Here is a 25,058-nt window from a genome sequence, read left to right as displayed (position 1 = left end):
TCAAACAACCTCAAGCTGACACAGGTTTCTCAGCTTTCCATGACTGAGCTTTGCTTGGGATCTAGTCACAAATGGAGATGTTAGGCGAAGGTATGGGATCTACAGGATCAGACCCCTGTGAGCTAAAAAAAAAAAAAAAACAGTTGGCAAAGTCTACAGGTTGTGAACTCAAATACAGCAACTATGAAATACTAGACAAGACACCAATACAGAGAGGGAGAAAAAACAAGCAGTTGCTTGTGTATATGTGCAAAAGTATTTTCTGGTTTAGGTGTGATTTTTCTCTAATCACCACAGCAAAAGGATACACACACCCATCTATATTAAGTTCTGCTGCACACTAATTTTTTAACAGCAGAATACAGACGTGTGGTTATTGTCTGGAGCCCTCCAAAGCTGGTACATCAAATCAAAGGGCAGCACAGACTGCTTAGTGTCCAACCTGCTGGTTCCTTATTCCCCAACTACTTTTCTTTATTACTTTCCAGCTCGGTCCTTGTACCAACAGTTAGAAACCCTTTTTGAAAAACACAAATTCTTGTTCTCTTCCATGCAAAGGCACAGCAAAGCTACCTGGAAGTGGGCCAAAAAAGGGAGAGTATACCTAGATCTGAACCAAGGCTGTCGCTACCACCAGGAAAAGGAGCTGTAAGAGTGGGGTGAGCAGAACACACTGGCAGCTGGAAGGAGCCAGAGAAAAGGAAGTGGGATAGACAGAAAAAGAAACAGCCACTGGCTGGAGTGAGCTTGGGAAGGCGGGGGGAGGAGTACCCAGGTGCCAAAATATGCAATCGTAACCCCATGTATAAAAATTAACTTAGCAAGAACATGGTAAGAATATACAGATGTTTACATGCACACAAATACCCTGAATTGCAAATGAACCATTTCCAAGTAAGATTTTTTTAACTTCAATTTTCAGCAAATAATCACCCTCTATCCACAGACCAAAATTATCTTTTGAAGATTATAAAATAAGAGTCACAGGTACTTTTCTTTGCCTAGAGCATGGCCCCTTCTTCTCAAGGTAACTCTCTCCATTAATTGATTAGCCTGCTCTTTTCGTTAATTGTGTTCTGATGAAGCAATCAAATAAATGAAGCAGGCACAAAGGAATTGACACTTGAGGAAGAAAACTTGGTTTTAGGAAGGTCAGCAGTAGTGCAGGCAGGTTTCATCATCATGGAATATGTGTCCAGGTTGCCTCAAATGACACCACTGAAGCTTTTCAATCTGGCTGCTCTGATATAAAAAGCAAAGTCAAACTCTACATGGAGCTTCCTGCTTCCTTTCAAATGCACAAAGGCTAAGAAGGGACCAAGGCATGACAGACAGAATAGTGAGATTTCTTACTTGATTTCTATTTTGTAGAGAGCAGAGTAAGGGCTTGGCTTCTAATTGTTACTCTCACAGTAGCCTATAAAGGCCCATGAGGACACCTCCCACCTCAACAGGGCAACTTGCAGCCAGAAAAGGCTAAAGAAGAAAAAAAACACAAAAACCACCCCAACCCTCAAACCATTTAGGCTTCAAAGTTGTCACACAAGGGAAATTTAAAGCCTCCTATTGTGAAATGTAGATGTTTACAGCACTCCTATTGAGAACGTGCATGCTAAGCTGAGCCTCAGGAGCCCTTTTCTCAGCTTTGGTGGCTTAGGATGCAAAACCAACCAACAAATCTGTGCTCGGGGGTTCAATACATGCTACAGGTCCTGTGACCTTCTCTAGAACACATTCACAGCCCCTGTCATTCAGGTGACATTGACTGCTGGTGGCTCCCCTCCTTCATATCACACCATCTGTGGGCATCTGCTGAGGTCAACTACTAAGTCTAACTTTACTTTCAAATCATGTGAACCCCCATCTCTCCCTCCCCACAGGGTGGCTGAAACCCCAAGGATAGACACAATAGAAATTTTTCTCCCAGCCCACCATTGCACATCTTTATAGTGGAAAAAATGATTGCAACCTGTAGCTCCTAAAAATAAGAAAACCAAGAGCCCCAGATTCCTCAGTCATTTCTGGGTTTGAACTGACAACTGTTTGATGTGAAACAAATGGGAAGTCTTCATTTTCAGCTGAATTCCCAACACCTGAAGATCTAACCTGACTTGAAAGTCATGTATGTAGATCTGAAGCCAAATCAAAACTCCATAAAATTCATTGTAATTTTCTCAAAGTAGCTGACTTATGCCTCAGTTTTCTTTAATGAGTTATACCATACCCAGCCTGCACATTCTGAAATCTGAATAAAATTATCAAAGCTGCACAAGATATACAGGTACACATGAAAATAAAGAAATCACAAAGTTGCTTTTTTTCTTAGAAATATATTTTGTAAGAAAACAATATTAACATTAAAAAGAAATGTTTATTATACAGTATAAAATAATTGCTTGGATTCAACTCAGTTCCTTTAACAAAAAAAAAAAAAATTAAAAAGCCTGAGGATTTGTATGAAGCCCCAATTCCTACAGATTCGATTCCTACTGCAATAAATAGTGGGCTTTCCCCACATCATCCATAGAGCACCAAAACACTTCAAACCTCCCTCATCTCCTTACCCAACAAGCTGCTGTCCCCTGTCCAGATGTGCTCTAAATATCACCTCAGGACTTGCAGCCCTCCCCTCTGGCCCCCGTGGCCACCCTTGGATTCCATCCACCCACCTCTCTTGGCCAAGCACTATACAAGCGACAACTCACGCTGCAGGAGTCTCCCCAGTTAATCTCTTGGCTAAAATGAACAGTGGCCAGCCACTGACAAATAATGTATAAATGGCTGAGTTGTCCTCAGCTGTCTGTCCTCATAAAACCTGTAAGAATATCTCTTAACTCTGCCATTCATTTGCCAAAGCTGGCAGAAGGGTGCAGAGTTTTAAAAGCTACAGTGGGAGACAAGAACAGGCAATGCAATAAGCTTCACTTTTTCAGGAAACTAAGCTAAAAAAGTTACTGTTCAATTGCAGAATTTAACACTGGCAGATTTTGTTGTAGGAAAATACGCCTGTTCAGTAACTATAAATGCCCCTAAAACATTTCCAGGGCTTACAATGTATTATTTTTTTAAATTTTGTTTTTACATAATACCAGTTTAATTACCCTTCAGGTTTGAAAGGCACCCAGTGACCAGCATTCTGGTGTAATTACTCATGGCATTGGTGTGATTCTGCCTCCCTTAATACTGACAAGTTTAAAAGAAATCTATTAAGTTAAGAAGAACAAAGATATATATTACATTTGCTAATTGCAAACAACCTCTTATAGCTGCATTTTTTCCCATTGGGATTAAAAAGTGCACCAGTTTAACATGTCTGTACATAAAAACAGTTTAAAACATTAAATATACAAACAGCAAGAGATTTTAAATATTTTGTATCAAATACTATAGGACAATATAATTTACATTTTTTTTTACACAAAACATTACACCTGAAATATAACTTTAGATATTACAGAATATAAAAATACATACTTTTTGTTTAAAAAAATGTCTTTGCAGGTTCTGGCACAATGTAATACTTAAAGGCACACCATAGTTTGGCAATCTATATTTGCAATTAACTGTGCAACAATAATAACGTGACCAGTAATTAACTTTTTAGAACTGCAAGGCGAGATGATCTCCCTTCTTCCCAGAATGGCCCTTTTAATCAGGTAGAAGTTAAGTTGAACTGTTTAGCTGTTCTCCAATCCATTTTCTGCTATGGTTTGAGCTCTCTAACCCTAATCCAGCAAAGCAAAATCAGCCCCAATTCAACATGTGAAAAGCCACATCAAATGCAATGAGATTAGTCGCACTTTCATAATCTTTGTTGTCTCAGGGTCAGAACACTCGATCCCAAGCAAAACGAAGCCCTAAATGCAAGCTGGGAACCAAGTACTGTCCTGCCCTATATTTGCACCAAAACTAGTGAGGGTAATCAGGGCAGAACTTGGAAAGAGAAGTTCAATAATATTAATTGTTTTCATGTCAACTACATCAACGCAAAAGGCGCAATGACTCTAGAGAGACCAGTGGAGACAAATGAAGTAAAACTGCTTTAACACTAAATCAGGAGAACATTTGCCCTCATTTTGCCCTTCCATGTATTTGCAAGTCTCCTGCTAGAGTCTGCATGGGACAAAACCGTGTCTTTAGAGAAATATGGCTTATACAGATGTAATTGAGTTGCAGAGGATTTTCAGTTCTTCAAGTTGTTTTTGGAAAACTAAAAACTCAAGCAATTTTCAGCACACTAAAGAAAGGTTCAATCTAAATCCCTAACTTTAAATGCTCCAAAATAAGTTGCTTCTTGCGAAGAATCCAGTAGCAATGGGTTTGATACCTGTATACTTATCATTTCACTGGATTTTAGTTTAAAAAATCCCCCTACATTTACAGAATAAAAATGAAATTCTGAATTCCCAGACCAGTATTTGGTGCTTCCTCCCTTCATCAACACATCAAAGCGCCTTATTTTAAGGTTTGTCTTAACCACATACACCATCAATTGAAGCCCTCTTTTAGTCAAGTTTCCTGAAGTTTCATGATGTCTGAAACAAATATTGGCATAAAGGTAGTAAAATCCATCTTGATTAACAATTAATTTTCCATCATGGAATGTCATATTTGATAAGTTTGCCTGGCCTTTGTCATGATGCCAGGATGTGAGGTTCACTTTGCGAGTTCCTGGAGATTAAAAAAAAAAAAAAAAAAAGATTATTTATTTTAACATTTGACAAACCCCAACATTTAAACATTTAGAAAGCAACCTCTATGTTTTTAGAATCAATAGCAGCTAGAGTTCTGTAGGTTAACGTGAATATGAAACAATTATGATAAATATTCCTAAGAAATTTCCTCTTTTCCATCACACACTCCCATATTTTGCTTAGTATTTATAATTGTGCCCTCCCAACAGAACACCTGCTAGACTGTGGCACAAAACAGTTGTTTGGCCTATAGTTTGATTATGCTAAGCAACCATGCAACAACCTCTGCATAGACACTGCATTCCACCTAAAACCTTATTCAAGTTGCAAACAGCTGAGAGTAACTTTAAAAACTTGATATAGGTTAAAACATGCAAATATTGACAAGGAATAACTAAAATTCCAGAAAAAAAAAAAAAGCTGAACTGACAATTCCCAAAAGAGAAAGTTTACAAAACTTTCCATATTTTATGTTCATGTGACTGTAGTGGTAGAAAGGTAAACATATTTTCCTTTGACAACAGAAAAAAATGGGGAAAAGTCAGTACAATTGTGCATCTTTAGTACTACACACTAAGCTGCCTAGACTTTACGCAGCACTTAAAGTATTTATTATAAACTTCCTGATAGGCACAAGCCACTAACATTCTGTTATTCAGGGTAACACCCAGGGCATAACACAACAGATGGGAGGTGGCCAACTTCTAACTTCTAACCTTCTAACCACTAGTAATTTTCAGCAGACAAGACTGACTCCACTTGCTCCCTCCCTGTGTGAGCAGTGGGCTCACGTAGGTACCACAGGACTTCACACCTCAGCCTCCCAGTGCATCAGCAAAGCCTGCTTGAAATACTCAGTACCTTATTCTTACAACATCGAACCAAAGCAGTCCATCCTGAGCAAACTTTCCAAGGCACACAGCAGGGCACAGTGCCCTCTCCTCCAAGCATGTACAGAGGCATGCCCCAGGACCCTGCCAGGTCAGTGCAGAAAGGGAGGGGAAGCAGGAACAGGGGAATCAGAGAGAGATGAGTCCTCCCTAACTGCCAAGGGCAAGCAAATTCTCCATGTGAGAGGAATACATTAACAGCAGCCCACAACAAAAACCTGCTGGTGGTTCTTCCACAAAGACTTAAGCAAAAGCAGTGTCAAATGCAGATCATAAGTAGCTGCGCCTCCATGGGTCTAGTGCAGCCAGGCGGAAATTATGAAAGCAAAACCAGACAGAGAAACCATCTTCTCTGCAATGCCTCAAAAAACCCCATCAATTAACTGGAAGAGATGCCAAGATCTTAAGCCTCTTAGTCTGCAATTATTCACCTGCAAAATATGCTGAGTTAGAGGTATCAGAGTCCATCTCTGAAGCACTGGGAACAGCTGAAGTTGTAGAACTTTGTGTGCACAGCATTAAGTCTGGGAGAAATACTGCCCCATAGAGACTAGGCTAAGTTCAAGATGAGGAGGACAGGCAAGAAATCACTGCCTGGATTGAGGAGAGGAACATTAGATACAGGACAGGAATGCACACCTATGATGGAACAGAAAGGCATGCCATGATTGCCCAGTGACACACTGGGTAGTTGCTACGCAGATTTTATTTACCTGACAAGCCAACTTTTTAGTTGCCAGTCAAGCTGTGATTTTGAAGAAATCTGCTGAAGATGGGAAAAGATGAATTTGTTTACACTATTAGGATGTTCAGGGGAACAGGCCAAGAGATGATGGGAGATGACCCTCTCTGCTTTGAGCAAAGGATTTGTACAGATAACTTCTGGAAGCACCTTCTAAGCTAGATTATGATACAATGATCATGTGTGCTGAGGCAGACACACATTTTGCCACAAAGAAGAGGTGTGCCATAGGCAGCAGCACAGCACAAAGACACTCTGGTAGGAGCTATGCCATGCCACCTGTAATGGACAGAGCAGGCAGGTTCTCAGCACTTCTGGTGCTAACACCCAGATTTGGAGACATCAAAACAATCAGTACCCTAAAACATAGGGAGTGCAGGAAACTGGAGCATGTAAGTGCTGGATCTGCTGTCCATGAATGTCATGTATCAAAAACTCTGACACATAACTCAAGCCATGGGATGGCCAAAAGTGCTGCAATACAGTATCTTCTGTGAAATAGTTTACTTTGGAACCATGAAAAAAATAGCACAAGGTAAGTCCTGTTGACAGAGAAGGAAGTGGCTGGGGGATAATGAGCAAAATAACTGCCTTCCAGATAGGGTAAAAAGCATTATTTAAGAATTCAAGATAATGCATGAGCCTTCTCAAAACTGAAGATAAAGAAAAACAATGTCTTGGTTTTTCGTGAGCTTGGACCAAGACTAATAAAAATTAGTTAAATAAAATTAATTAGCAAGAAGGAAGATGATGTGAGGAGAACAGAGGAGAAAGGAGCCCTGTTTTGATAATTTGTTTGCATCCTAGTAGCTTTCAGGTATAAAAAAAAAAAAAAAAAAAAAACAACTGAAAAAAAGGACCAAAGTACTGCTTGCTCTGAAAAGTCTTTTGCAGGCAAAGGGCAGCTAAGTCGAACCTGCAGCTGTAAATAGTTCAGAATACTACAGCATTTCCTTAGACAGCTAAAGATATCAATTCACACCCCAAATGATATATTTAACATTTATATTTATTTCTGTTTGCAATTTTCCCCTTTAAACAGTGACTAATTTCTGTAATCAATTTACAAACCAAAATTCACTGTTTTTATTTAAAACCTAGGTAGCATTTATAGTGAGCTCTGGTAAAAACCAAACAGCAAGGATCCAGCTCTAACCTAAGGCAGCAAACTTAAAAAATACACACAGCAAGCCAAACCACTACAGCTTCTGTGCCAAATGGTGGGTGGGAACACCAAGATCTGAGAAGGGTTATTTTCCCCCTCCCTTGCACTATACCCCCAGCTGCAAAAGTCCACTTGAGGCCTGACATTATTGTGAACCAGGTCAAAGAAAATGTTCTGGCACAGACCCTGCTCACTGCCCGTTCATGAAGGGTGCTCAGTAGAAAACTGCTTAAAATCCTGCTTGACAGTGATGAAGACTTTTTTTTTTCTGGCACTGTTTATTCTGGATGAGTGTGGCGACAGTAAAGAACCTTAAAATACTAAGAACAGATCTGTCCAGTCAGAGATGGCAGAAAAAGATTTAGATGGATTTCAGACATGCAGGGTAAAGAATCAGGGGAAGAAAATAGCAATTGCCATTTGCAGTCAGGGAAAACAAGATGGGAGAGAAAAATCTCCTGGTGACTCCTCAGGCAAATTTTTCTTTCTTTATGCCTGTCAATAATCTCTATGCTACCCACACAAGTGGGTACTGCCTCATGCCACTGAGCATGATATTGAAGTGCCTCACAACCAGCAGGTTCATGGTTCCCACCATCCCTAAGGATGCAGCCCCTCACTGCTGCAATGCCCACAAGGGCTGCAGAAGCTGTGCTCATGGATTAACTCCTGGCAATGCTCTTTCAAAAGAGGGAAAAGCCAGATCAGGAGGGAGTATATGCACAGCTCACCACATTGGTAAGGAGTTGATCTGCAGCAAAAAAAACCCCAGTGTCTCCCTGGCCATTACCCATAGATTTGCTGTGTCACACCCCTGAAGATTAATGCAGCAATGCACAACTGTAAAAATTATCAGCTGCTGTAAATTACAGTTGTAAAATTAAAGGTTACAGCAAAACATCCAGGTAAGCAGCAAATAAATTCCACACAGAAAAAGGTGGATTTCACAGACTGTGACACTGACACACACTTCACTTCTGCAGATAAGTGATCTGTTTCTGTGACTAGCAAATTAATTGAAACCTTCCAAAGATATGCTGATATTCCAAAAATGCTAAGGCAAGTTTACTGATACTGAATCCTCTACTATTGACCTATTGTAAAAGTAGGTCAAAGCCAAAATCTGATTAAAATAGAAGCTTGTCAAGAGGCATTTGAGCTAACAAGAAAGCTTGTGGAAGTTCTGCCATCTGACAAGCTGTTTAAGTTCTCTGCTATAAAGCTCTAGATTGTGGCAATGCCAATGCACTTGAAAGAATCCTATCCCTCCAGGCAAGAAGCTGTACAGAAGTGCTTTGTCTTTAAATAGAGCAAGAGCAAGGTATTACTATGCAAGCTGCTAAAATCTCAGATTTCAAGTCTCAACACACCATTTCCCCTTTGGTTTGGTTATATAAAACAGAAAAGCAATGTGCATAGCTCAATTAACAATGAGTTCAGCCCTGCAGAATGTATAAATCTTCAGAGAAAGAAGACAGTGGTGATCAATGCACCCCTTATTAAGATCCTCTACCTCATACCTTCAGAATAAACTCTGGTTTACTTCTACCACACCAACTGTTGAGAATACAGCATTGAGAATACAGTGAAAAATCTCAACTGACAGTGCTCCAGGGCAAAAACTAAAACTGCTCTAACATTATCTTAAAATTTTAGGAACTAATCTTTTCTTCTGGAAAGTGTTCCAAGGCAGACTCATGTCTTGTTCCCTGATATTGTACTAGCAAGGATACTCCCAAAGCCGTCTGAATACTTGTGTGTAGAAAATAAGAGCTCTGGCAAGATAAAAACACCATCTTACCACAGGGGCAGATAAAAGCCACAAGAAGATTTTTTTACCCCCCCCACCCCAGTAGCTCGGGCAATGTTTGTGCTCATACATGCTTGTATATATTTGCATGCATCCTCATGGCTGGTGTCCAGTGAGAGTCAAAAATTCCTGATGGGCCCTCCAGGCCAAAAGAAAATGGGAAACTTCAAAGGAGAGGGTTCAACTTAGATCTTCCTGCCTCACCTGAAGACAGCACAAAGGGGCAGGGCATGCCCCTCAAGAGGTTGATCATGAAAAGTGGCAATTTGAAATGGAGGCCATTCAGCATGAGACTGATACCAAGATGAGCCATCCTCCTTTTAGCACTATCCCTGCTGCCTCTGAAATCCTTTAATGCATCCAATTTATTCTCACTATCAAAAGCCATTTCTGAAGTCCCAGTCTGTTGCTGTTTTGCTTAACTATCTTCATATACTTCACTGTTCAATACATTTATACTAGTATTGAAAGTAGTCACTTAAAAACTGAACTTACCAGATGGAATATTCTTATCATCAATAATGAGATGGGCAAATGGCTGCTTCTCAGGTTTGTTCCTCCTGTACAGCTCAAGTCCTAATGCCTCCATTGCAGCTAGAGATAAAAGAATTGCATTATCCCAAAAAGACAAGTTTAGTGGAACTAAAATATTTCTTATTCATAAACCAATACCTACCTTTTTCTGGTCTTGGTGGTGTTCTTCCTATAGCACGCTGGACTTCCTAAAATGAGAAGGAGATTTTGTTTTGATGATTTCTTGGTTTTGTAACAATGTTTAGTTTGCACACTTAATACTCTGAGCGTGTATCTGGGGACACTGTTCCACCAGCAGCACATTCATATGTCTGGGATTTGAATCATGTAAATATTCACACAATCAAATTATTTCTAGTAATATGGTAGTTCTAATAAAAGTGGATAGAAATGACAGTATTTATGATCACTACATTATTTACTGAAGTAGTGGTGACAGCACATTTAAAACCTTTTCTACTTACTGTACTTGGAGTATTTCTCTAAATATAATGGAACAATTGTTGATAAGAAGGCATCACATCAAACAATAGAATTTATGAATTGATTTAATTACTTGGAGTCTAAAGACAAAGAAAGAGGCATTTCTATACAGCAACTAGTGTGTCATCACTCTAACGACTAAGGATAGCTAAGCTCTGAATTCCATTAGTGATGAGGCGAATGAAAACCTCCACACCTCACACTTTGCCACCAACAGGGAAGGCTACAAGGCTTTACAATCAAGGCTTCCTTCTAACAAGGTATGAAGGAACTGAAGGGTTAAGTATCATCCACACTGGACCAAAGGGACTGGATGCCAGACCTGGAAAGTATGTAATCCTTCAAAGCTGCATGTGGATTTTAACATGAATGAAAACTATGCTACCCAAACCCAAGAACAGCACAAAATGCAGGCATCAGGCACCACAAAAAGCTTTGCTTTTAATCATTAACACCTGTACTCCTCTTGAGAAAAAGATGCAAACAGCAGGCTTCAAAAATCTAAGCAGCCTGTTCTTTTTACAAGCCTAGACTGAGTCTTAGTATTAAGCTCAACCCTCAGTTCTGTCTCCCTTTTGACATGACTCTCCCTCTGTTTTCTAAAACACAGGGGTAATATGTTTGTTATTATGAATATCATACCACAGAGCTGTCAAGAAGATGTTTAGTAAAAGGAAACATTTTGTTGAAGATAGCAAGTCACGTCCTCTTTGAAACCTAAGAGTGGTGGTCCTTTGTTTCATCTTTATGCCATGCACACTGCTGTTCACCTGATTCAATCCATGTATACAAAATACACCTTAGATTTGGCCAGATCAGCAAAGTCCCACTGTGCTCTCAATCACTGGGGAGTTTCAGAATTTGAAGTCCTGCTCTGAAAACACCTGAAGTCCTGTTTTATGTAGTTTTGTAACCATAGTGGAATGTGTAGTGACTTGCCTGGTGCATTTATTACTCTCACTTTCCCCTTTCAGTAGGTGTTTAAATGTTAAACCAAAATGAAAAGCCACAGCTGTATGGAAGTTGCTGTATGACTATCAAAACACAATACTTCAGCTGAGATATGCTGATTTCATAGATAAGAATCATGAAGATGCTTTTTGCTGTAGGAATGAGAAAAGCAGAAGAATCAAAACTTCAAAAGTAGCAAAACTTGTATTCACTTCCCGCATTTACATTCACTTTGCTTCTCTGATCTTTCTACTTCAATGTCAGTTCTAGGAACATGAAAATTAAGTTCAATTCTAGGAGCTGCATGTCAGCATCAGCCACTATCCACACTTGAGTAGGAAATGATAAGATGACAAGAGAATGCAAGTACCGGATACTGTGAAAAACAGCAAAAACCTCTGAAGAGAACAGGATGTAAGGCAAGAAGAGCCTGGGAGATGGACCACACTCTCAGAGATTATTGCACTACACCTATCCCAACTCTTTCTCTTGAAGGAAAGACATGCTTGTTTTCTTGCTTCCTTAGTGAAAACTTCTCAGATGTGGAGTTTGTTTTAATATCCTTTCCTCTGGGAGGATGTGATAATGTCCTTCCCTGGAAAGCCTACTGATAGATCCAAAAAGAGCCACGCGCATTTCAATCTCTTACTATCTAGATTTGGTACTAAGAAAAAAAAAAAAAAAAAAGAAAAAAAAAATCCCATGTTTGATAATTGCTCTGCCCTTGAAAGCCCTGAAGTGGTCAACTTACATTTAACTTACATTTTTCTTAGGTGCATTCAGTTCTGCTTCTGCACATTTCCAAACATGCTCTAGCTTAAGCAGCTGAATACGTCACCTCCTGAGACCCAGCAACCTGACTCAGCTCATCTTCCACACAGAATGGCTCTGGTCCTCATGAGATCAGTCTGAGCTGCTCTCCTTGTAACTGGTGGTGGTGCTGTTTATCTGCAGCTTCTCAACTCAGTAAGCAGGACAACTACCCAGCTGTGGACTTGGGTCCACAACTCTCCTTGTCTGGAGTCCATGATTAGCTCAGCTGGTTAGATCATGGCACTAATAACACCAAGGCTGGGGGTTTGAGCCAATGTTTCATTGACTCTTCTGTGAGATTATCACTAGATCAGAAGCAGCTAGACTGTGGCCAAAAAACGAAATCCTCCAGCAGTTCTCTAAGCTCTGGACTAGTGTCAAGTTTTTACTTGATTCTGACCAGCCTCATGAGCGTTTGTTATTCTTTCTGTAATGTTGCCCCAGCTTCCAAAACGAAGATGAAACACATTAATTAGTTCCTAGAAAACAGATACGGAGTTGTAGGTTTCGTCACACAGAATAAGCAGGTAAACATTTCTTGATTTTTTTTTACTTGATGTTCATACAGTTCCAAGGTGCTGATAGACAACCTATCTTAGAAAAGCATTTAACTATGTATTTGCCTCTGACCCTGAAGGACATTGTTCAGTGGATGTTTGAAGGTAGCCTCTTAATGGGATTATAAAATCCTCTAGTATTCTTACTGCAAGGAATTAAGAGTTGTGATTTCTCAAATCACCAAAGTATCAACTATGATTTTTAGCTCCTGAATGTTCTCAGGTGTCTCATACTTACTCACAATGTAGAGGGTCATTAAGGAGGCAGAAATAGCTCAAGAGAACCTGTGACTAAGACACTGCTATAATGCCATGAAAACTGCTGACAAAACATTACCAGCAACTTTTTTTTAAGACCGCCATCCACAGGACCAGGTGTGATACCAAGCTGTTCAGTTATTTTTAGCAGAACTGTACACAAAAATCACCCCACTCTTAATCTTGTGACAAGCTGCACTTGTACACCTTTGTCATCTGCGCACTGCTGACCAAGTCAACTCTACTGGCCTGCTTCCCACATTCCAACCTCCTCCATACACTCACTGTTTAAACACCAGACAAGAAGTTAGGCACAAAAATGAAAAACATGTCTTCCCTTCATCCAAAAAAAAAAAAAATAAGAGGCCACTAAGAAGCTCCATAACTCTCATTTTAAAGCTAAAAATCATAAAAGTGCCTGGAAAGTTGGGAACTGCTCTCTACCTCATCCACAGCAGGTTGCAAAAATAACTGTTGCTCTTGAAGTTACGTCCAGTGCTGAGGATGCAGAGACAAGGCTACACCTGAAGACATGACATTTGTGAAAGGTTTTTAGTCTCCTTTAGCTTTTATCTAAATATCTCAGTATCTACTTTGAGCAGCTCTAATAGCCTTTTGAGACCAATGAGGACTCCTGGACAGCCACTTATTGCTTCAGATGTGGTCTTAAAGCTTCTTTATGCACTTGATTCTTTTACTACCAAGTGCTTCAAGTACAGCTGATACCAGGAAGAAGTATCTGATTCTCTTGCCGGAAATTCAGCAATTTGAAGAATGTTAATCAGGAAGGAAGTGAAACAGAAAGTACATGAACCTATATTCATCAGACTGTGGTTTAGAGACCAGCAATAAAACCTCTATCCAAATGAGTAGTCTACTGCTTGCAGGGAAAAAAAAAAAAAGGCATGTAAGATTGTAGGATGGAAAGCTACAAAATTGTAGGTGAAATTTTAACAACTTACAGCAATCACTTGTGAAACCTTTACTTGGTCCATAACTATGTGCTCTTTAAATGTCTGCTAAGTATATAGGTCTCTTTATAAATGCTGCCCTAGGGGTCTAGCAAAGCACTCTGTTGCCATGTGGGAGAATAGCTTAGGCCTGAACTCCACAAGCAGCTATAAGCTGGGAGCATTGCCAAGCAAAGTTACTTATGGATTGACCCAAGATATGTTTGTAGTCCTTTCTACTTCAGGCTCATAACAGACTTCATAAGGACTGTGGTTAGAGCATCTGGACTGCCAAAAGCTTTTTAGGGTTACATGGAAAAAAATTAAGCAAACAGACTGGCTAAGAAAGTATATTATTTGTCTGCTTGAAAGTTTTTATGCAACATTGAAAATATGCTCTCTACTTAGTAATCTGCTCCTTAAGCAGAATTTTTATCACAGAATATTTTAAGGAATCAATCATTAGATTCTGATTAAAAGAAAAAAACTATTATTTTTTCAGGAGACAAGTATTTCTACACTGGACCTTGCAGCCCTACTACACTAGTTTTCATATGAACACTTTCATTTTCAACATCAATCCCTGCTTTACATTTAAGCACTCTGCCTACAGGTGTGCAAACAAAACCGATGAGAACTGGCACAGGAAGCTGTAACCATAAACCTGAGCAGAAGAAATTTGTCTATTTTCATTTCCTGAATAGCTTGAATTGCAAAAGACAATATATTGAAAAATAAAAAAACATAAATGGTATTTTGAAGTGTTCCATTTTAGTCACTTAGCATGCTGCCAGTTCAAGTAAGAATACTGGCTCTTAAAACACACAAGTTAGGTTCTTTAGATTCTCCTTAAGGAAAGTGAAAAAAAGCACATTCAACAGGAAATCTCCTTTAAGTCATATTAGCTGGACACACACACAAAGGAGTTGAACAACTGCAAGTAGGTTTACAGCTGCATCGCTACTCTGCAGGGTGACAAAGGCAGAATTTACAGATGATGATAAAGTACAATTCTGCCTTGACACTGTTACTTTCACTTCTCTGATGTACCGAAAAGATGTAAAAAGCCTCAGGTCACCACCTTCCTATCTATTTTTTTCTCTATCATTGATACAAGATGACAAAGCATCTAGACCACTGTTGCAGCTGCTTAATAAACTCCACTGCATTCAGAGGAAATTCAGAGTCTAATTACTTTGGCAAGGGAAGTTTTATTGTTCTCAAACTAATGGTCATCAGCCAAAAAAGTTATCCCTACTCACTACTTATCCTGGCCACGAACATTGCAGCATTTAACCTCCATCCAGACTGGCAGGATATAAAGCCTCAGCTAAAGCCAGTGCCTTTGTTGAGTAACCAGCAGCAAATGACCAGAACACAGGGCCCCCCATCGACTTACTGTAACAAGCTCCTTACTCTGTCACGAGTGAATGAGCAGCCCAGCACACAGCACATATGTAGGTGCAGCGTGAGAGGCTCTATAAAATGCTGGAGGCAAGAACTACAGTCATAACTAATCCTACAGATATAACCCTTTGTTTTCACCTTAAGCTCTTAAAGGATGTGGCTAAAAAAAGGGACAAGACATGGACTCCTATGTCTCTGTGTTTCATTCAGAAAAAGGTCTGTCACTCAAGAGTTCTCTGTTAAAAGCCAACATCACATTAGCACAATTCAAATGCTGTAAATTTAACTCAAGTACAGTTCATGCTAAAGCACACATGAGTTCAGCTCAAATGTAATGTAGCACCCTTAATGAAAAACTGCCAAACCTATGCAGATGTGAGGCAGTAAAGTTGTAATGGGCCTGATAAGCCAGGAAAACCGAATACCATAGCAGACATCCATCTGTTACACAGCCCATAATTAGCACTAAACACTATCATGAACACAAAAAGATCAAAGGCAGTAACTGCAGTAAAAGAGGATTGTGGCATATTTCCAGCTTGCCTAGGTTTCTTCATTAGGGCTGACTTTTTTTGTCATTTGTGTTTGGGAACAAGCTATCAATTCTCAACTCCTGGGCAAAGACCACTCAGTTATGTTATGGCAAAGCAGATCTTCTGCCAGTGTGAGAATGGTCTGCACAGAACACAGAACTGGTGAAGTGAGCAAAACCAAAGCAGGAACTGATGCTCATTTTGGACTTCAGAGAGAGTAAAAAAACAAGAGCAAATGCCATCTCTTTTTCCTTCGGTAATATTTTGCTTGCTGATGATCTTGACTTAAAAGAATCTTGTCTGGAAGATTCCTTTGAAAAGAATGTGGAACTGACACTTGTTATAAGCTTCCAAAGTGTTGGAAAACCTATACAAATATCAACATAAATGACTACTGTTCAGGCCTATCTAAATGTCAGAATGGCTAATACCTAACTTCAATCAGTTTTCTTAGTACAACTTCAAATCTTCCTTTAAAAAAAACCAAAAAACAACAGAATAAATAAAATGTGCTTCAGTACAGAATTGGTTAGCCACTACCAGATTCATCAGCAAATACAATACAATCCTGAATAAAACTTCAAACACCAGGGGATAATTTATAGAACTTACCTCTGAACACAGATTTAGGAAAAAATGTTTTAATTTCAACAAGACCATGAAATAAACACATTGTCTGTGCCACTTACCCTCTGCACAGCCCTCTGGAGAGCCTGTTTCACACTCCTACAGGATTCTGGCATTAACTTTGCTTCTTGACTTTCAAAGGAGGCATCATGCAAATCTGTACTTTCTTGATGTCCAAAAAGTGTTCTGACACAGTGTGCATGTTCTTTTGAAATTCTAGTAGGGTCCATCTGAAACAAAAACATAAGCACAACCACAGTTCTAAGTGTTAGAGACAGTTTTCAACTATCTCAAAGTTTGCCCCCTGGCTAAGTGTGTCATTTAAATTCTCATTATAAACAGTGTAGAGAGAAAAAGTTCCCAACATTAGGTTTATTTCATTGAACAAACATGTGAAATAGGAGAATGAATGATCCTCTGGTACTGCCTATTTCATTAGCTTGGACTAGATATGTGACTTTCAAAAGATGAAGATAAATCCCATTCTTATGGTAAAGTCAGTAATTCTGTGTTTCAACCACTCAGGGCAATATCACAGTTATTTTAGCAGGAAACATACACAGTTATCCTACCTCAAAAGCTACTGTTTGTAAGATGACACAAGAATGTCAAGTACAGAAACTTCAGGAAAGTATGTGTGTGTATAGCACATCATTTTCAAGTGGAGAAACAGAAGTTCTCTGAAACCATTTTATCACTGAAATTTTATCACTGAAGCTGTCAATCAGCTATCACCAAAACTGTGATATGTACGGATGTGGTCATTGTGGATAGAGTTTATTTTCTTTACAGTGGCTGATATGGGGCTGTGTTTTGGATTTGTGACCAAAATAGTGTGTTGGTTACAGCTGAGCAGGGCTGACACAGAGTCAGGGCCTCTTCTGCCTCTCAGACCACTCCACCAGAGAGGGCTGGGGGTGCACAAGGAGCTGGGAGGGGACACAGCCATGACAGTGGACGAGAACTGGCCAACAAGATGTCCCAGATTATATGGCATCATGCTCAGCATATAAAGCTGGGGGAAGAAGGAGGAAAGAGGAGACATTTGGTATGATGGCATTTGTCCTCCCAAGTCACTTTATGTGTGGTGAACCCCTGCCTTCATATTCTGCTTCATTTGTGTGTGGAGCTTTTTTCTTTACCTTTTAAACTTTCTTTATCTCAACCCTTGAGTTCTCACGTTTACTCTTCCAATTCTGTCCATAATCCCACCAGGGAGTGAGCAGCTGTCTGAGACTTAGTTGCCAGCTGGGATTAAGCCACGATAGTGGCAAGAGATATTACTGTGCAAAACAGTCACCAAAAGTCATTAAAAGTCTTTGACTTTTACAGCAAAAGTCAAAGACCAAAAGATGATTAAACTGCACAAGACACCTCTGCATTATTGGACAAAGAATGGTAAGTTTAGAGTATCTGCAAGACATTTTAGCAGTCTTTGGGACTGAATCAAGTATATTTTTAAATTCTGCACCCTATCGCTTAGATACACTGGAAGATAATCCAAGGATTAGGATTGTACCTTGACAGAATTTTATTGCACAAAACCTATTTAAAACATTTCACTTCCTTTTTTTTTTTACATACTCCAAATCCTTTACGCTGAAGACATTAGCAACTATCTTTCAGAGATGGCCTAAGATTCTCAGAAATTGTTCTCAACTTGCATTTATTCTGCTTTTATTTCAGGCTTAAAGAAGGGTTATGCACCCAAACTCTTGTCTAAGTTCTCTCTAACTGTAGTGGCTGGCCTATTAAAGAACATTTACTTCTATCTTTCTTTAGTTGGAAGAAACATTTTTACCTGAGAATTACAAAGGTTATTTGTAATTGCAGTGCAGGAATATTAAGACATTATGGACAGTGCCTAGTGTTCAGGTTCTTTTAACACAGAGCTGAACAAAACAGCATATCAAAAGGAAGTTTTTCACAATACAAAACAGCCAGAGTGAATCAAATAAATAATTTGTTCACAGGAACATAAATTTAATTCCCTAACCCCCCCAAAAAAAAATTAGTTGGCTTAAAAATGTAAGGTTTTAAGGATTACAGATCTGAATTAAAGTCTACACCACCCAGGCAGCCACCCAATAGAAACACACAGCAGAGAGACGTTTGTTGCACAGACAGCAGTACTAAATGCTGCCTCCTCTATGATCATCCTTCTGCTCAAGTCTCCAGATGGAAAGCTCTTTGCCCAATTCATTCAGACCAGTGTCAGATCCTGTAGCCTGGTTTAGCTACAGGATCAGTCATCCCTGCAGATTTGGAATGAAACAGATCATAGAAGGCTCACCTTAAGATGCCACAGCTCAGAGCAGAGGGGTAGTGATGAGTTACAGAATGGCTTGGAGGCAGTAACATCTTTCTGTAATGACTGACACAGCTGAATCCCAAAGAAAATTTGTATATAGCCATTGCAGCTCTACAAATTAAGTCCTAAAAACTTACACTAATGCCTTCTAAAGTCAGCTAGTGCTGCACAGCCTCATTAACTGCATAAGGAGATCTAAACCAGCACCTCTCTGCTCTCAGCTCCTTCACCACAGAATTTAATTCCTGGATTTCAGTCTCCTCTTCTAAATCAGTAGTAACGAGAGGAATTTTTGCTGCCCTAATTTCCTTTAAGATTAATTCCCCACAACCAAGTCACTCCAGATATCAGCATTGGAGCCAGTATAGTGATAGGCACAAGAATGAAATATCAGGAGGGCAGCACTAGCTTTAACTGGCTGCAAAACTGCCTTCTTAAGGCATCTCTCACACTGTGTTCCACTTGTATTCAGAACTCAGAACATCAACTGTAAATTAAAATAATAATTATTATTTTTAAAAAAGAAGCACAAAATGTTTACCAACTGCTGCTAAAAAGCCATTAATGCAGAATGACTTGGGTTGGAAAGTACCTTTGGACATCTCTAGTCCAGTCCCCTGCTTGAAGCAGGGCCAACTTGTAACTTAGGTCAGGTGGGTTAAGGTCTTTTCAAGACAAGCTTCGGGGAATGTCCATCAATGAAGACTTTCAGCTTCTCTGGGCAAACTGTCCTAAAACTTCACTACTTCAACTGTGTAAAAAAAATCTTGGTTTTTATATCCAGCTAGAGCTCCCCTTGCTACAATTTATGACTGTGCCTCTTGTTTTTGCTGCACGCTACTGAAGAGCTTGACTGTCTTGAGGTAGCTAAAAACAGGATTAGCTTCCCTCACCTTAGTCTGTTCTTTGTCAAAGAATCCAGTTCTCCATTCTTTTATGCATTCTGATTCCTACCTGTCACAGTGGTCTTCTGTGGAACCTTCTAGTTTGTTGATACACTTCTGGTACTAAGGCACTCAAAATAGGACCCATTATTTCAAATGTAACCTCTCATGCTGGGATTGTTAGAGACCTGACAGAATTGATGTCTCTAGCAGGATTGGGATATCTGAGTCTTCTCCCCTCTACACAAATCACAGGATAGAACATAGAAAGCTACAGGAAATAACCGACAATAAATATTCATTTTTATCAGTAATTCTACTAGACAGAGACTACTATCCCAGTAGTGGATTCATTAAAACACATCTTCTGAATAACAGGCAAGAAAACTAAGTTTTACAACATAAAGATCATGGAATTTGTAAAGGCCTGAGTGTCCAGCATGACAAATCATTGCCAGCAGACTCGCTGCTATCAGCAATCATTCAAATGTGTCACACAATACTGTATCACAGCAGTAACAGCAGCTTGCACAGAACCACTTGCTCAGATTACAGTTTATCTGCTCAAGGCTTAAGACAGAAAACCAGCATCTCTGCACCTGCAGGTGAAAAACTGAAGGCTTAATGGACACACTGCAGCTGATGGTTTCAGCAACTTGGAGCTGTGCAGCTCACCCTGACAAAACCTGCAAGTCTCCAGAGTTACTGTTTGATAAGGGGAAACTGTTTGGGGACTAGCTAACCCACTTGTTGCCCTCACCTTTTTCAAAGAATACCTTTAAGAACAGTCTTTACCACATTTAACTATGAAAATCAGCTCACTTGCCCGAAAAGGCATTCTCAGAAATCCTGCACCTCAGGTCTTCACAAAGAGCAAGCACTGAACTGCCATGGCTGTAAACAAGCAGTACCAAGCACTGAGATAAAAACTGTGGGGAAGTAGTGATGCACAGAAAAACTTCCAAGGACATGTTTTGAAAACAACTATTAAAGAACGAGAAAATTACGATGAAATACCAGAAGCAGCTTGCTAACTTGCAGGGCAGGACAACTTCAGCAAAAGATTTAGTAAAGATTTAGTATCTGGAAGAAACATCAAGATGAAAACAAAAATAAAGGAGAAAGCTTTATAAAGTGTGAAGTAACCTAAATACCCTAGAAGAATTAAACTAAAGAGAGGAGTGTCTAACTTGTTTTTTAATATCCATTTTGCCTGACCTTGCAATCGGATCAGATTGTTCAGTGGCCCCTGATTTTCAGCATCTCTGATCATTCTAGTTGTGTTTCTATTCACCCACTTCAGGGCAGTCAAAATGAACTGAAGCATCATGGGTGAAACTAAATGAACTTACAGAATTAAGAACCAATTTTCTGATGTAAAAAGACTCAGTTTGGTGTCAAAAGACACAATACATTCCGCCCACCTTTACTATTAAATTTTGCATCAGTTATGGACTGATACAATATTTCATTTAATACTTACTCATTACAATACATGTTTAACATCTGTACTTCTACTTATTTTCAAACTTAAACCACTTTCCAGACTATCAAATACCACTTTGCACTCCATGACCTTTCTTAAGCGCCAAGCTTAAGATCTAGGCTTCTGAAAGATGCTAATGACCCCCAGCAAGCTGTTTTTCCTGTTAGCCACAATGCTCACAAAACTTCGGATGAAGTCTGAAAGGTAATCATTTGAAAACATGCCACAATGAAAGTCAGATTTCCACATAAGCATGAAATGACAAAAACTGGGGTTCCAGGTCACCATTTATCCAAGTGTGAACTCTTCAATCTGGTAGAATTCCTAGGATTTGGACAGACTTCTGTTTTTTTTTAATGGGAAAAGTGCACACTCTTGGAGGTCTAGCTTAAACTGTGGGCATAAGACACCCAGTCACCACATTTCAATTTGAGCACTTTCAATTTGCTTCACTGCCCTCCAGCTCAGTCAGTGTTAGACCAGATTCCTGCTCTTTTGAGATCTAAGTGCACTAAGGAAATGGGCCAGAAAGAAAAGCTTAAAAGCTCAGCTTTTGGAGACTATACCTCAGTATTTATCAATCAAAGCTAAAGAAAACACTTCTCTCACTTTGTGCTGTGCATGAGTCTCTATTGAGTGATGACCTCCAGCTGTTCTGAGTACCTTAACTAAATTCTCATGGCATTTTTACAGAAAATGAGGAAATATTCCTCAAAGTATAGGCAAAACAAATGTTTAAGACCAATACATTTTTTATTGTTTAGTTTCTTGGATTCAGTACACTGCATAGGATGAACCAAAAAGCAAGGATGAAACATGCTAGTGTTTTTACATTTCAGTACAGTATTATGAGAATACTGGTAAAATTCAAACTTGTTGCTTTTCTTTTCTTGCTTTTTCGACATACTATCTCATTGTCTCACTTGCATGGCACTGCATTATTTCTTGGCCACAAACATGTGTTTGCCTGTGAAAACCTAGTGTCAGTCTTAGTTATGTGTCTTGTGAAATTCCAAATGCTCAAGCCACAAAATAAACAAAATTAAGGAAAAACCAAAACCTCAACTATTGTCTCAGCTTATAGCATGTCATGATCCAGCCCAAATGATTTTATGTGAATACAGACAAAATGTGAGTGGTAAAACTGAGTCAGAGTTTACTCAGACTCTCAGATAAGGTTTTAAAGAGCTGCTAAGATATTAAGAAATTATATCAGCCTATACAGTCAAATCTTTCTAATTTACATTTGCTTAATTTACCAAGCAAATAATTCAAATCTTTTCATGCACAACTTCTACTACTAACGCTTCATTAATTTAACAGAATCAATTACAATTAACTAAGTTCTGTTATTAAAGTACAAACTTAGCTGAAATTTAAACTGAAAAGGCCAAATTGAAGTAGCTTAATAAAATAAAATTTCACTGAAACCTTTTCAAAAGAAAGAGGTCTGATCACGACCCATTTAAATCAAATAAATCTCTAAGAGTGTGAAATAAGAATTAACTGTTGCAGGACCTACTATGTTTTTCCATCTACCTTATTTCACAATTAGAAGTGGTGAACAAATATGAATTACCATATGTTCTTAAAGTGAATTATGTACCTAGTTCAAGAGTATACTTATTATTCTATTTTCCATCCATTACATTTTCTCCATTAAAATGCTTTTAGGCAATGACTTCAGTCAAGCCTACATTGAGTTGTATCACCTCTTCCAGACGATTTGGAAATTCAAATTTACAAGAGACTCCATTCAATAGCACTACTCCAAATCTATAGGAACAAGAAACTAGCAAGCGAATTAAGCTGTCAAATCCAGAGCTACACCTGAACCATGCCAATTTTTAAATCAAGGGAGCAGAAGAAAAATAGCCATTATGGTTCTTTTTACCCTTTGTTAGGCACACATGAAACCCTGACACCTACCTATCAGAAAGAGTCTTTAATAAGGATGTATACTTTGATTAGTTGCTTTGATTGCAACAGCTCTCAGGCCCCCTAATGAATGTATAGCTGTGCATCTCTGAGCTATGTTTTGACAAGAATGTCTTTTCAGGTTCATGAACATCGGCAGTGAAAAACATTCCCCTGTCACAAGTTGAAGCAGGCATTCATTTATTTCACTGTCAAGCAAACAAGCAGCTTTAAGCTACTTTACAATGAGTCCCAGAAATTAGATGTCACTCTTCTGAAATATACAAATTATGATTAACTAAGTGCTGTATTGCCGTTACATTTTATTTTGGGAAAAAAATGGAAACCACAAAGCCATTGTCAGTAAGAAAATATGAAACAGTCTGCATAATATATTACCAGCAGTGCTACTGTGTATCTGACAGCCATTCATTTGATTAAGTGGGTATACACTTGTGCAACACCTGTTTCCAGAGTGCACTTTGTTAAGAAATCCAGCCTGCTACCTCAAGATCAAGTGCCTCTACCTAGAAAGTAAACCAAAAGAAACAAGTTTCCAGTCCCTGCCGACTTCAAACGAAAAGCACACACAACAGAAGCGCCACTTCCATGGCGGCACTCAGACGCGCATTAACAGAGCTAACTAGCATCCGACAATAAAGCCGAGCAGAAATCTGACACCTAGCCCTGAGAACCAAGTAGCTGGCAGCTCCCCACTTCCTCCGAGAGGGCTCCGGCTTTCAGGGTAAGAGATAGGGCAGCGAGGGAATCCAGGCAGCCGAGGCGTTTCCAAGAAGCGGGCTCCTCTTCTCTCCGAACGCCCAACCGCCCGTGCCTTATCTGCCCCCGCAGCGACACCCCCCGCGCCCCTCGGCACCGCTGCCTCCTCCGGGCCGGCCCAACACTTGGGGCCTGCCAGGTGAGGGAGGCTTTCTCCTAGAAACCCTCAGAATCCCAAAAACCCTCCTGAGCTGCGGCAGGCACCTCTGGCCGATGCCCACGAGCACACAGAGCTCGCTCCTCCGCAGGGCCCCCGCACAGCCTGAGTGACAAACCATCACCAGTGCTGTAGCACGATGACATTTTCTGCCCTTAGAGCCATTTCCTCCTGCTCTTGAAACATTCGTGGCACGGAAAGACCTCAGCTGTCACAGAATCACAATTATACAGAGTTGGAAGGGACCCTCAAGGATCATCAGTCCAACTCCTGCCCCCGCACAGCAGCACCTCCAAAAATCACGCCGTGTGCCTGAGAATATTGTCCGAACACTTCTAAAGCTCCGTCAGGCTTGGTGCTATGACCACTTCCCTGGGAAAGCTGCTTCCAACCGTGCTCTGGGTGAAGAACCTTTTTCTAATAGCCAAAGTCAGATTTCTGCCCGGTGGAAACTGAAAGCCGATCATGAAAAACCAAAGCCCTGCGAGACTCCAGGTGAAGGATCATGACTAACCTGTTTCCCGCGTTAGGGAACGCCTCCCGCCCAGCCCCACGGCGAGGCCCTGCATCCCAAAGAGCGATGCCCGAGGCGCTCCCTGGAAACCCTCGTCCTGAGCGGCTCCAGTGACCAAGGGACAGCACGAGCTGAGCAGGGCACTGGGAGCCCATTGGCCCGACCCCTCTCAGAACTTCAGAGACAGAGAAGTGTGTTCTGAAACTTTTTGTTTTGTTCTTTTCCTTTAACTACTCGCCTCGATGGCCCCTACAGAGGCCCTTCCCCTGTTCCGCGGGGCGGCCGCACTTGCCACAGCGGGTCCCCGCTTACCTGAGCTCGGAAGTAGAGGAAGAGGGCGACGCTGCAGACCACCTGGCCCAGCCCCAGGAGGACGAGGGCGGCCAGGAGGGAGCGGGATGCGGGCGGCGGGTGCGGGTGCGCGGGCGGCGGGGGCGGCGGCGGCGGCGGGGCGCTCTCGTGGGCGGCGCCGCTGCCCAGCTCCTCCGAGCCGCGCAGGTACTTGGTGTAGTCTCGGCTGGCGCGACGCATCGCAGCTCCGCTCCGCTCCCGCGGCTCCGCCGAGCTCCCCAGCGCCGGCAAACAACCCCGCCGC

The 25,058-nt window shown here is 40.4% G+C and overlaps 1 protein-coding gene across 1 annotated transcript; it reads right to left on the bottom strand.

Moving 5' to 3' along the window:
• Positions 1-2,116: 2,116 nt before the first annotated feature.
• On the bottom strand, positions 2,117-24,994 carry TNFSF11 (TNF superfamily member 11; the record flags this gene model as incomplete). Its single annotated transcript, XM_083855488.1, has 5 exons — positions 2,117-4,671; positions 9,797-9,895; positions 9,978-10,023; positions 16,477-16,644; positions 24,776-24,994. The coding sequence occupies 5 exons, from the start codon at positions 24,992-24,994 to the stop codon at positions 4,250-4,252; spliced, it is 954 nt and encodes a 317-aa protein (XP_083711614.1). The 3' UTR covers positions 2,117-4,249.
• Between the last annotated feature and the right edge of the window lie 64 nt (positions 24,995-25,058).

Source organism: Zosterops lateralis (genome assembly GCF_965231275.1).
Source record: "Zosterops lateralis genome assembly, chromosome: 2".
Classification (NCBI taxonomy): domain Eukaryota; kingdom Metazoa; phylum Chordata; class Aves; order Passeriformes; family Zosteropidae; genus Zosterops; species Zosterops lateralis.
The sequence above is the reverse complement of the archived record's forward strand: the minus strand, read 5'-3'. Positions and strand labels throughout refer to the sequence as shown.